The sequence below is a fragment of the Ursus arctos genome, unplaced genomic scaffold, assembly GCF_023065955.2.
Source record: "Ursus arctos isolate Adak ecotype North America unplaced genomic scaffold, UrsArc2.0 scaffold_7, whole genome shotgun sequence".
In the NCBI taxonomy this organism is placed as follows: Eukaryota; Metazoa; Chordata; class Mammalia; order Carnivora; family Ursidae; genus Ursus; species Ursus arctos.
In genome coordinates, this window is record NW_026623089.1 from 33,884,675 (window position 1) to 33,899,220 (window position 14,546).

General features: G+C 36.3%; 1 protein-coding gene across 3 annotated transcripts in view; it reads right to left on the reverse strand.

The window, feature by feature from the left end:
* BTAF1 (B-TFIID TATA-box binding protein associated factor 1) overlaps positions 1-14,546 on the reverse strand; it is a 108,724-nt gene that overhangs the window by 32,661 nt on the left and 61,517 nt on the right. For 2 of the 3 annotated variants that reach the window (XM_026481648.4, XM_044378048.3), the window contains 5 exons: positions 13,426-13,629; positions 4,129-4,555; positions 2,803-2,993; positions 1,371-1,524; positions 1,181-1,290 (listed from right to left, as the gene is read on the reverse strand). In XM_026481648.4, coding sequence (XP_026337433.1) covers positions 1,181-1,290; positions 1,371-1,524; positions 2,803-2,993; positions 4,129-4,555; positions 13,426-13,629 — 1,086 coding nt within the window. The remainder of the gene's footprint in view (positions 1-1,180; positions 1,291-1,370; positions 1,525-2,802; positions 2,994-4,128; positions 4,556-13,425; positions 13,630-14,546) is intronic. The other variant, XM_044378047.3, reaches the window with a different exon arrangement.

The window sequence follows — 14,546 nt, forward strand, 5'->3', positions numbered from 1 at the left end:
GTAAGATTCTCCTGAGGTTGGAGAAATGACACACCACCAGTCCCCTCCCAATTTGGTAGCTCTGGCTTAGGTTTAGGTACATATGTTTTGTTTTGTTTTTCAAGTAAGCTCTACACCCAATGTGGGGCTTGAACTCATGACCCCAAGATCAAGAGTCACATGCTCTTCTAACTGAGCCAGCCTGGTACCCCTAGATATATACTTTCTATTCACTGGGTTGAGTGATCCTGATCTTGCTCTAGGCACCATCCTTTGGTAGCTATTTCCCACTTTCACTTCCTGGCTTACCATAGGCATTATGATCACAAGAACATGATATATCTCATTAATAAATGCCTACTGCATGGAGTACCAGGATAAATCTTAACGAGAGTCAGGTCCATGCTGACCTTACAGCTCAGATGAATGTTAAGCTGATCACAGAAGGGTGAGAGCACACAGATGGATTCTGCCCTTCTCTAATGATAAATCAGCAAAATTTAACAAGTAAAAAGATGTAACTTCATTACTATATATAAACAGAAAAGGGTTGCTCTTCTTTTTCTTCTAGATTCACCCTTTTCTGTTAGATATGAATAGGGAATTGGAGCTAGCACACATAACAGCACTATAAATTGCAGAGTTATATGGAAAGAATACTGCTTCCTTCTATGGAAAAACCAGATATTAAACTCTCTAGTCTATTTTTCTCCTCCCTCGGTCACAATTTTTTTTAAAAGAAATATTTATTTTAATAGTCAAAAAACACAAACCAGTGTTCTTTCTTTGCCACTGACTAGCTTCATCTCAGGCAGGTAACTTCCTCTACCTTTACACTTATCTTAGGAAGAAGTGTTATTACCTGTGCTCTTCCTTTCTTGGAGCTGTATTACTAAATATGACATAAATTAACAGGGCTGTAACTTTCTTTCCGTTTACACCTGGCTTCTGTGTCATTAGAGCCCTGTCCCCACTGCTCCATATTCAAAACTCTCAAAGTGAGTTTTCTAACATTCATGCACCCAACTCTGCCACAAAGCCCACAAGAAATGTGCTGTCAATAAAGGACTCTAGTTATACCACATAAAAGAAAATGCAATTACTAGGGATGACACCAAAGTTATACATTTTAAGCCTTAAGACTTTTTAATAAAATCACTTGTTTTATTAGAAGAAAACTACACTTGCATTAGTTAGTTACCAAGGGATGAAGCTCAGAATCCATTGAGGCTGCTGCTGTTTCAAAAACTTGCAGAGAATTCACCAATTCTTGGGCAGGACCATCTCCCTTTTCCAAGAGGGACTTTCCATCTATTAAAATATATTGATTTAAGTGTGTATCACCTTGCAAATAATTTTTCAAAGTCCAACTCAGAAAAATATGTACACACCAAAATTATTTATGTCAATTGTATTCCTCAGTGGACCAACCATAGCGTCCCAGAGGTGTGGCAACTTCACTGCCATTTCACTACCAAAATGCTTCACTATAGTCGTCAAAGCAAATTCAGCTCCTCTTCGCTGTACCAGGTAAGGCTTCTGGGCCTAAAATGAAATGTTAGTTAATAAGAGAGTTAAAAAAAAAAAAAGTATAATGGATTTGAAATTTTATTGACAGAATTTAAAAGTCACCATTTAAGAATTCATGGTGTTACCATTAACCAACTATAAACATATTTATCACTATAAATGTCTTTTAATAATTAAATTTACATGGGCATAAAACCCCAAATTAGATTCTTCCATCCAAAGTAAAATACTTCTTTGGAGCTGAAAAGTAAGGAAAAGAAGAATATGCAGTTTCTAGAGGTAGTTCTAAGTGATGGTTTTTTCCCCTCTCCCTGCCCCAAAGAAACTTACCAGCCAGGGAGAAGATAAGGAGATAAAACAATCTGTCCTTATATTTATATTCACTTAAAGGATACAATAAAAGCATCTGTTTAATCTAATCACAAGATTAATAACCTCTTGTCAATAATTTCATTGTAATACAAAAAAACTGTCCCTCCAGAAAGATGCATAGATTTTTACAATTATTTTTTAAGGAAGAACTATGTAAAACATAGATATAAATTCCAAAATCACAGTAAAGTTTTTATTAAAATTATTATGGGAAGAATAGGATCAGAGAAAAAAATTCATTCATAGCATATTTTAAAAGAAATACAGGTAAGAAAGTGATTTTTATTTAAAAGAAACTTAAAATATTCATATTTTACAGAAATATATTAGACACATGTCTTTTAGCATTGATAATTTATTGCTGAACTCAGGTAAGTTTCTATGTCATGCTAACCAAAAGAGCTTCCTAGAGCATCATTCCACCGTTAATACTATGACTATAAACATTTCAAAAAACACTTTTTAATTGTCCTTAAAGAAGACTGTACTGTAGACAAGTAGACCACTGAAACAGAAAAGAAAGCCCAAATAGATACTCACATATATGAAGCATGACATATAACAGAGATGCCATTTTAAGTCAGGGAGGAAAGGATTCAACAGTGGATAACTAACTGTTCATATGGAAAAATAAATTTAGATCCCTACCTCATACCACACATTTAATAAATTCCAGGCTGACTAAAAGCCAAGCAGGTGATAATTATTTAACACCTATAAACTAGTACCAACAGAAATTTGAAGAAGTTTGCAGTTTTTCTGGATCATGTTGGGGGGTAACTACAGAAGATTAACTCCAGTTCTATCACTTAAAAATATAAAAATATAATAATGGAGGCTCATATGACAATTTAGCTCTCAATCTATAAGGTATTTGTTTAAAATTCAGAGTAGTCAGAAAAACCCAAAACAACTATTTACCTCATCAAGTTCAACAAGGATATTTCCACTACTTCCTGCAGGAAGATCTGCTATTTGAGCTTTTACTGCTTTGGGGGTAGGACCTCGCCTACTTGTGATAGCAAAAGCAGCTTTCTGATGCCTGTAGAGTGTAATTATACCTCTGTGTTTGGTGACCGTATGGTGCATACCATCTTTTTCGGAGTTGGATCCTAAAAGGAAAAAAGTTAAATAACTTTTTAAGAATAATATAGGTGCGCCCAAATACTTCCTGCTCCAAAAGAGATATGACATATTTTTAAAACTATGTTTTTCAGTCTCAATTTTTATAAGCTAATGACATTTTCTTTAGCCAATGAAATGGTAACAAAATAGTCAATCATTTACAACATTAAATATTTTGATATTTGCATAGGACCATACTTATTATAAAATTGTAGAATCATGTTAACAAGAACTATAACATGCAAGAATGATTTTGACTGAAGTTAAAGTGTATTAATTTTTAAAAAATGAATGCTTCTAGGCATAAAAAAAAAACAATAAAAAACACTGCAAGCACGTTCTAAAAGAAATGTCCACAGTCACCATAAATTCAGAATTATCGACCACTGTAAAATATTACTGGCTCAAATAACACTAGGGGTTGGCGGTAGGGAAGGGAGGGAGATATATGATACATGATATGATATGATATGATATGATATGATATGATATATTACAGTTTTAAGATGAGGATATTCAAAATGTCACTTTCCTCCTTTGTTCACGTTTTTTTAAGACCTACACTGCACCAAAGTTGTAAATCTATTACAATTTGAATAATTCGCTTTTCCAAAATCTTATAAACAAACAAAAAATTAAACATATAGGACTAAGGCATGTAAAGAAACATCAGTCCTTGATACTAGCCTGCAGAGAGCAATTCTTATTTTCCAGATGAAATCAGAATGGCTATGCATTATTTGCTGAAGGTAATTAGAGTTCACTTATAAGACATGCACTAAATTAGAGAAACCAGAGTTTTATAGGAAGAATTTTTATTCAACATTTGATACATTAAGTTTTCTAGCCCCATAAACAGTAAAACCTTGTAATGATGGTCTGGAAAGAGAGGGCAAGGGTTAACAACGGTTTCATAGATTTCAGTCATCTTATATGAAATATCAGGTCTTTCAGGTCCCTTATGAATAGTCTGAGTTTAGACAGTTGTTATTTGATTACCAATATGCAAAATGGGAAAAAGCTCACACACAAACTGGATCTATGCTTAAATGATACCTACAGTAAATGAAAACAAATTTAAATGGTTAATTCTCTACCCCAAATGTAGGTTTAGATATGTACCTTTAGAATTGTCCTGGCCACTTTGTGTTGGTACTGGACATGTGACACAAGGAGTCAGATATGGGTCCACACAAAGTGAACTACAGAGGTTTTTAATAATTTTTGAATTGGGGCAGGGCGTCCTTGTTGTGCACTGCTGAAGCAGCTTTGCTATGCACTGAGCTGCATAGTTTTGCACTAGTGTATTCTCTTCTTTTTTAATTGTCTCCATTAAAGGCTTTATGATAGGATTTAATTTCTCTGGAAGCTGCTGCAAACTCACAACTGCACATGCAGCAAAAGTATGCACTCTCAACTGCAGCACTTGCCACTCCTGGTTGGTCTCTGTAACTGTCATGTGGACCTGCTGTCGTTTACTATCTAACTGCTGTAACACTTGAGGATTTAAATCGAAAGATGATGTGACTTCATTAAAAACAGTAGTGACCTATTAAAAAAGAGAAATAAAAAATCATTAAGGACATCAATCCCAAGTAGTCTGTAAACTAAAGGGCAACAGCAAGCTTTGTTTCAATTTTGAGTTTCACAATATCTAGTATTATTTTAGTATTCAGTACACGAAATAAACGTCTAAAATCTCCCAACTTTGAACTTTAATCATTAGCACTGTATTCTTTAAGACAGTCTTCATGCAACACCATCACAATACCACTGACTACATTGCCTGTTATGTCACATACCCGAAACTAACACTGGTGTGTCAACTACACACACACACACACAGTCTTCTAAGATGAACAAAATTACCTATCCTTTAAACATATCCAGTAAGTTTAAGAGAAAATTACACGGAATGCCGACACAGTAGTTTGGTGAAATGAGAAACCTATCAGCAAATATAAACTAACTTAATTAAGGAATACCAAATCTCACAAACTTCCTTTCAGGGAAAATATTCTCAATTTAAAAGCTTTTCGGACAGCCATTGTTAAGTGGCTAAGTGTTGCTAACTGGATTATTTTCATTCTTTCTTTAACCTCCCTTCTCGTAAAAATGCCCGGAAGTGGGGGGGGGGGCATAAAAAAGGGAAAGAAACTGTGCAATAGTCATGAATATTTTACTTACCAAGAGCTGCCTAAAGCTGTAACCCTATGACATCAGACTATTTTACAAGCCACATTAAATGACTGCTCAATACATCTTTAACAATTTTGAGATATAATTCCCATATAATACATCCATTTAAAGTATATAATTCAATGATTTTTATTCTATTCACAGAGTTGTACAACCATCACAATTTTAGAACATTTCCATCATCCCCAATATAAAATTCGTACCAATTAGCAATCATTCCTCATTTCTTTCCAGCTGTATGCAACCACTTACATATTTTCTATCTTTATAGATTTGCCTATTCTGGACATTTCATATGAATGTACTAATACATGTAATCTCTTGTGACTGGTTTCTTTCATTTAGCATAATGCTTTCAAGGTTCATCAGTGCTGTAGTAATGAATATGGTTCTTTTTTTTTAATAGTTTTTTCTTAAGATGTTATTTACTTATTTGTCAGATAGAGAGCGGGACAGAAAGAGGACAAGCAGGCAGGCACAGGGAGAAGAAGGCTCCCTGCTGAGCAAGGAGCCTGATGTGGGACTTGATCCCAGGACCCTGGAATCATAACCTGAGGTGAAGACAGATGCTTAACCAACTGAGCTACCCAGGCATCCTGAATGTGGTACTTTTTTTCCTTTTCTTGCCAAATAATATCCCACACTATATGGCTATATACCACACTGTATTCATCCATTCATTAGTTGAAGAACACTTCCACCCTTTAGCTACTATATTGAATAATGATTCTATGAAGATTTATGTACAAGTTTTTGTTTCTGTGAGCATGTTTTTTTAATTACCATCTAAAGATTGTGTGACGGCTTCTTGTTTGACAGGTAACTGTAATCATATAGAGGCTGTATAAATAGATTCACTCTGATGAATATTAGAGAAGCCTGTAACGCTGAAGAACTTTTTTTTTTTAAATGGAGAACCTAATTTTTCAGCCTTACAAATAATTCTATTATGGACAAGACTGATAATACTGGCCTACTATTATGAAAAAACAAAACAGGCACACAATTAAGATCTCCTTTTATCATTATAAAATATGAAACTCTTTAAATTGAGTTATATCTGCTTGACCTTGTCCATTTACTCAGCACAAAGAAACACATTCACATACCAGCTTATACTTTCCATTTCGAGTTCTGCATAAGATTTATCGGAAACGGGATTTCACTGCTAAAAGTCTGAGAACACTGTCCTAAATATACTATGCTTCTGTGAATTTTCAATTATTCTAAGCTAAGGAAAAGTTTTCCAATCACCCCAAATTCATTAATTCATTCACTCACTCAACAAGTATCTGTTGATGAATACTAAAAGATGAGTAAGACCCAATGGCTTCATACACTCAAAAAATGTAGAGACTAATATGGGAGAAAGATACATAAGTAAACAAGACAATGTAACATATAATCTAGGTAAGTGCAAGTTACCGTGGGACACAATGGGTTGCTTAATTCTTCTCAGAGGATAAGATTAGTGGAGGCTTGCCAGACTAGGTTAACACTTGTGATTTTTATTTTTAATTTTCTTAAAGATTTTATTTGAGAGAGAGAGTGGGAAAGAGAGGTATGCACAAGCAGGGAAAGGGGGCAGAGGGAGAGGGAAAGTAGCTCAAGCAAACTCTGTGCCCAGCACGGAACTGGGCGTGGGGCTCCATCTCACGACTCTAATATCACGCACAACCTGAGCTGAAAGCAAGAGTTGGATGCTTAACCAACTGAGCCACCCGGGTGTCCCTTGTGATGGGTTCTTAAAGAATGGGTTAAGTCTGGAGTTGTGAGACATCTTGGCAAATAGAGTGAGGTGGTGAGTGGAAAATAAGTCACTGTCCAGGGAACTGAGAACAGATGATCATGGCTTGAGTATAGGGTACAGATGGAGGAATGTTAAAAGATGAACCTGGGATAAACACAGAGGGTTGAGGGCAGGGAATTCCTGACAAAAGAAACAGGAGCTCAGACTCAGAAGTGAGAATGAGGCACAGGAAGTGAGTGACCATGGTACACTTCTGCAAGAAAAAAGCCAACTACGCTGAAGGGGAGGAAGTTTGAGAAATAATGAAAAGAAAAAGAGATGAGGAATTTAGAGAAGGTGTGAAAAGAAAGAAAGAAAAAAACTATAATTAAGGAAAACAAAAATAATGTTTTTGGGCAGGGGAGGGATGCCTTTAGAGCGGAACTAAAGGACTTCACAAGTCTGGCACAACATGTGAGATGAAATGGACCAGAGACTGCCTAGAGCTTTAGAGATGAGTCAGCACCTAGTCATAAAGTACTAAGGCCCCTGACCAGGTTGTGGCAATGAAAACAGAGAAAAGATAAACATATGAGGCTTTCTGAAAGGAAATGGTAGCAAGATTTACAACTGTAAAAGGCAAATTGAAAAAGGCAATTTATTGTTAAAGAAAATTCCAGTTTTGGTTGTGTTAAGCTAAAGTGACAGTGAGCTATCTAACTAAAAATCCCTAATAGAAGAACTTAAAGAGATCAAGAGAAGATAGCATAGCACAAGGATAAGAACTAAATTGTGAGAATGGTGACAAAGAAAGATCTTAGGGAAATGCTTTTATTGGCAGTTAAGAGAAAAATAGGGAGTCAAGGGAAAGATTAATAAAGTAGTGACTCTTAGCCAAGACTAAGACCAATCTTTTAAAATCGCTTTTCCTGGGGAAATAAATAAATAAATAAATAAATAAAATTAAATTGCCCTTCCTGGGTAGGGAGGTGGTGAAATAGGTGATGGGGACTAAGGAGTGCACTTGTCATGATGAACACCGGGTGATGTACAGAATTGATGAATCACTATATTGTAAATCTGAAACTAATATAACACGATATGTTAACTGCAATTAAAATAAAAACTTTTTTAAGTGAGCCAAGACTAGTATTTTTATTTGCCAGTACTTTTAGGTCAGATATAATTTACAAAGAATGATCTGCACATAATTTAAGGAGAACAAAAGTGTAAAATTTGTTGATACACCCATGTAACTACCAGTCCCATCAAAATACAGAACATTTTCATTCCCCAGAAACTTCTGCCCCTTTTTAGTCAATGCCTCCCCCCACCTGCTTAAGAACTAACCAGTTTTCCAATTTCTATCTCTATGGGTTAATTTTGCCTTTGTAGAACATCATATAAATGGAATCTCACAGTATTTACTCTTGTATGCGGGCATAAAATAAAAACTTTAAATTAAATAGCCTTTCCCTCAATACTTTCTTCCTGATATTCTGATGTGCTCGGTCAAGACCATTGGACTAATTAAGTTGATGAAACAGAACAGTTTCACTGAAGAGTAAGAGTAAGAGGTTTGAATAAGAAAAGCTTGAAGAAGGGGTCATTTGATAGCTTTACTTTTATTTAAAGATTTCATTTATTTATTTTAATGAGACAGAGAGCTCCTGTGCACGAATAGGGGGAGGGGCAGAGGGAGAGGGAGAAGCAGACTCCGTGCTGAGCAGAGAGTCCAAAGTCGGGCTGGATCCCACAACCCTGAGATCATGACCTTAGCTGAAATCAAGAGTTGGACACTTAACCGACTGAGAAACCCAGGTGCCCCTGATAGCTTTAAAAAGAAAACGTTTCCATACAAAAGCAAAAATACAAAACAAAAAAACAAAAAACAAACAAAAAGCCACACACAAAAACCACCAAAAACCAAGTGGGACTATATCAAAACGAAAAAGCAGAGGTGCCTGGGTGGTTCAGTCAGTTAAATGTCTGCCTTTGGCCCAGGTCATGATCCTGGGGTCCTGGGATGGAGCCGATGGAGCCTCCGCAGCCTCAGCAGGGAGTCTGCTTCTCCCTCTCCCCCCACTCATGCACCTGTGCACGCTTTCTTGCTCTGTCTCAAATAAATAAATAAAATCTTTAAAAGGGGCGGGGGGAGGCGTGCCAGGGTGGCTCAGTCAGTTAATTGTCTGCCTTTGGCTTGAGTCATGATCCTGGAGTCCTGGGATTGAGCCCCATGTCGGGCTCCCTGCGTATCAGAAAGTCTGCTTCACCCCCTCCCTCTACCCCTCCCTCTGCTCCCTCTTTCTCTCTCTCTCTCAGATAAATAAAATCTTTAAAAAATAAATTAAAAAAAAACTAAAAAGCTTCTGCACAGGAAGAAAACCACCAACAAAATGAAAAGGCAACCTACTGAATGGGAAAAGATATTTGCAAATCATATATTTGATAAGGAATTAATATGTAAAATATATAAAGAACTCATGTAACTCAATAACAAAACAAAAACAATCTGATTTAAAAATGGGCCGATGGGGACACCTGGGTGGATGAGTCAGTTAAGCATCTGCCTTCGGCTCAGGTCATGAACCCAGAATCCTGGGATCAAGTTCCACATGGGCTCCCTACTCAGTGGGGAGCCTGCTTCTCTCTCTGCCTGCCGCTCCCCATCCTTCTACTCTCTCTCTCTCTGACAAATAATCTTAAAACAGCGGGGGGCAGATGATCTGAATAGATATTTTTCCAGAGAAGACATACAGATGGCCAATAGGTACATGAAAAGATGCTCAATACCACACGCATCATTATCAGGGAAATGCAAATAAAACCACGATGAGATAACATTTCACACCTACTGGAATGGCTTATCAAGAAGACAAGAAATAACAAGTGTTGGCAAGGATGTGGAAAAAGGGAACCCTTGTGCACTGTTAGTGGGAATGTAAATTGGTGCAGCTACTATGGAAAACAGTATGGAGGTTCCTCAAAAAATTAAAAATAGTACTACCATATTATCCAGCAGAGCCACTTCCAGATATTTATCTGAAGCAAATGAAAACACTAACTTGAAAAGATATATGCACCCTTCTGTTCACTACAGCATCATTCACAATAGCAAGATACAGAAACAATCTAAGTGTTCATGGATGGATGAATGGATAAAGAAGATGCAGTATATATCCACAATGGAATACTACTTAGCCATAAAAGAGAATGAAATTTTCCATCTGTGACAACATGGATAGGCCTTAAGGGCATTCTGCTAAGTGAAATACATCAGAGAAAGACAAATACCTTATGATTTCACTTACATGTGCAATCTAAAAAACACATGAACAAACAAAGGTAATAGATACAAAAAGTAGACTGGTAGCTGCCCAGAGGGGAGGGAGGTTTGGAGGAGGATGGCAAAATGGGTGAAGGAGATCAAGAGGTACAAACTTCTAGTTATAAAATAAATAAGTTACGGAAACGTAATGTACAGCATGATGGCCATACTCAATAATATTACACTGCATATTTGCAAGTTGCTAAGACAGTAAACCTTAAAAGTTTTCATCGTAAGAAAAATAAAATAAAAAAATAAAATTCCCTCAGTGTGTAGGGAAGACAGACTGAAATTTGAGATTTCACTGCAAGGCAAAAAAAAAAAAAAAAAAAAAAGAAGAAGGGGAAGAGGGGAAATGGATAAATTATAGAACAGCAACAATCTGAAAACAACTTTATCAACAACTCAAAAAAAAGCAATTTTAACTTTTTCTCACAGGTAAGAACAAAAAAATTTCAACTATTTAATTTTCTAATTAGAAAAGGGGTAAGAAATGAAGACTACTCTTTCACAGGAACCAACACAAGTGAAGTGACTGAGCTTCTGATCCTGTAACTCAAAAAAGGAAGAACTCATTCACACCTAAATTCAAGAACCTACTAAGTACAAAGCTACAGTCATCAAGATATTGGTGATGGCATCAGAGACAAATAGATTGACTAGAGTACAGATATAGATCTACACTTACACTTCAACAAATGTTTGACAAAGGTGCCAAAGCAACCTAATGGGGAATGGAAAATCTTTTCAATAAATGATGCTAGAAAAAATGGTTATCTTTATGAAAAACAATTCAATTTGTACTTTGCACTATAAACATTAATTCAATATGGATGACAACTCTAAATACAAAAGCTAAAACCGCAAAGCTTTAGAAGAAAAATGTAGGTGAATACCTTCACAACTTGGAGAAAAGGTACTTTAGGTCAAAGAACACAATAACCATAAAAGAAAACAACTGATAAATTAGACTTCATCAAAATTAAAAATATCTGCTTATCTAAAGACAATTAAGAAAATGAAAAGGCAAGCCACATACTGGGAGAAAATATTCAGAAAGCATCTATCTTACAAAGGACTGGTATTCTAAGATACATTAAAAAAAAAATTCCCAGGAGCGCTTGGGTGGCTCAGTTGGTTAAGCGTCCAACTCTTGGTTTTGGCTCAGGTCATAATCTCAGGGTTGTGAGATCAAGCCCAGTGTTGGGCTCCATGCTCAGCATGGAGTCTGTTCAGATTCTCTCTCCCTCTCCCTCTGCCCTTCCTGGCTCACGTTCTCTCTCTCTCTCTCTCTCTCAAATAAATAAATCTTTAAAAAAAAAAAATTCCTATAACTCAATAATAAAAAGACAACCTAATTAAAAATTACAAAAAATCTGAACAGACATTTCAGAAAGGAAGATCTACAAATGGTAAGACATAAAAGTGTCTGAACATATTAATCATCAAGGAAACACAAAGTAAAACCACACCAAATGCTGGTGATGATGCCGAATAACTAGAACTCACACATATTGTCAGTTAGAAGGTAAAATGGTATAGCCACTTTGGGAAATGGTCTGCAGTTTTTTATAAAACTAAATAAACACCTTCCCTATGACCCAGCAATTCTACTCATACATATTTATCCAAGAGAAATAAAAATATAGGTCTACAAAAAGACTTGTATAAGTATGTTTATAGCAGCTCTGTTCATAATAGCCAAAAACTTGGAACAGCTCAAATGTTCATCAATAGAAGAGCTTATCTGTGGTGTATTTATACAATGGAATAAAACTAATCAATAAAAAACAATGAGTCATTGATACACATAACAACATGGATGCATTTTAAAAATACCATGCTGAAAAAAAACCTTATACCAAACAGCACAGAGTGTATGATTCCAATTATATGAAATTTAAGAATTGGCAAAAGTAATCTATGGTGGAGGAAAAATCAGAACAATGGTTACTTGTGGGCAGGGATAGGCAGGGATTGACTGCAAAGTGGTGATGATATATCTATAACTTGATGGGTTTGAGTTTCATAGGTATATACATCTGTTAAAATTCATCAAATAGTTTAAGATTTGTGTACTTTATAGTAAATAAATTTTACCTCACAATAGAGCAAAAAACAAATACTGAATTTTAGTTAAAGATATATACATCCTGAAGTGTACTGATATCTGCAACTTACTTAGAAATGCATCAAAAAAATAAGATGGACTGATGGCTGGATAAGTAGATAGCTGCATATATACGTGATAAAGGAAATTTAGTAAAATGTTAACTATGCAATCTAGGTGGTGAGTATATGAATACTCACTGTATAATTCTCTTCTTACCTTTTCTTTATGTTTGAATATTTTCATTGTAAGTTGAGAGAGGGGATGAGAAACACTCAGGAACTTATATAGAAGCAGTTTTTTCTATACTCTGACAGTTTCACTTTTTTTTTTTTTTAAGGTTTTTATTTATTTGAGAGAGAGAGCCCTTGCACAGGCAGAGGGTGGGACAGAGGGAGAGGGAAAGAATCTCAAGCAGATCACACGCTGAGTGCAGAGCCTCATACAGGGGTGACCTCAGGACCCCGAGATCATGACCTGAGCCGAAACCAAGAGTCAGACCCTTAACCAACTGAGCCACTTAGGTGCCCCTCTACTCTGCCAGTTTTAAGCAAAACTGAGAAAGGACCAAAAAATGGAACAGCTTTCTCTGATAAAGGTACACTGGTTTGTTAGAATCTGAGATTTAAAGAAAATTCCTTCCCCATTCTCTAAGTTCAAAAAAAGTCAATACAATGACTTTTCTATAGGGTATGGGTGGCAGGCTATCAGGCCATGGACAGATTCAACAAATTAGTGTTATTGTGGTAAACATCACATGACAAATTTCTAATCTTTATTTCATGCTCAGTCTAAAATTAAAAAAGTCACTTCTTGGGGCTCCTGGGTGGCTCAGTCAGTTAAGCATCTGCCTTCGGCTCAGGTCATGATCCCAGAGTCCTGGGATCGAGCACCGAGTCAGGCTCCCTGCTCCAGGGGGAGTCTGCTTCTCCCTCTGCCTGCTGCTCCCCCTGCTTGTACACACGCACTCTCTCTCTGTCTAATAAATAAAATCTTAAAAAAAAAAAAAAAACCCTTAAAAAAAAAAAAAAAGAAAGTCACTTCTTTACTCACCAGGTCATTAGCTTGATCTATTGTAAAAACACTGTTGTTTACTCTATTACCAAGTTCAATATGTGCATCAGCTAATGATGAAATAAGCTGTTTACACTCATTCTGCATTCGCGTGAATGGAACGGCAATTTCATCATAATACAAATGTTCTGAAAGGATATCAAGTAAACGTGGCTGCACAGCTAGGGTAACAGCTTTACATTCCTAAAATATAACAGACAAAAAATACTCAGGGCAAATATATAAACATAATTCTAGAGATACATACATCTTCACTTGCAAACTATAAAGTTCTAAATTCCTATTCATTTTGAATCTATGTTCTGTTACCTCCCAGAACAACATCGTTAGTTGCACAGAGAAAAGGTATCGCACCCAAACTACTCTAAAATTTTAATATAAATGACTTCAGAACATGCACATGGAACTATTACAATTCGATTAAATTTTGCACCTAATTACTCTTACTTCACTCAGAATTTATACTAAGTTTACATACATATAGCACAGACTTAAAAATATGTAACTGTAAAAAGAAATCAGTCAGAAAAGAACACTTAGCATGCACTAAAAATGTTATTTGAAAACTCATTATTTTATTAGACTTCTTAACAGTTGAACCCATAGCTTCACATGCCATACTGTAGAAATGGATATATAATTTAAAAGCTACTTACCTGCCCCCAAATTTAACTAACCCTTCCCACTCTCTCTGGTTGTTGCCTGCCCCAACCAGAGGGGGAATGGCCTCAGTGGTGAGCCATGAGGGGTTCTGTGGGATCTGGGTGATCAGCCTGGGCTTCACAGAGTAAGTCCAGAGAAGCTCTGTGAGGGTCCAGAAACCGAACTGTCAACACTTGCTGCTGAGTCTGAGAGGCACAAAAACACAGCATCACTGCCTCTCCAGCACACCGAGTCCTGCCTAAAAACAGATGAGCCTTGCTTCTTTCCAGAGGCAAAGCTGGGGTCTCAGTTGCAACAGAGCATGGCTCAATTACTTTTAGACATAGCTTATAGCTTTGACAAACTGCTAAGAGGCAGTAACAAGAAACTCTCACAGCAAGTGCAGACAGTTAAATTTCCAGAATTCCAGTTAATGGAATAAACAAAGCCAGCAGGAA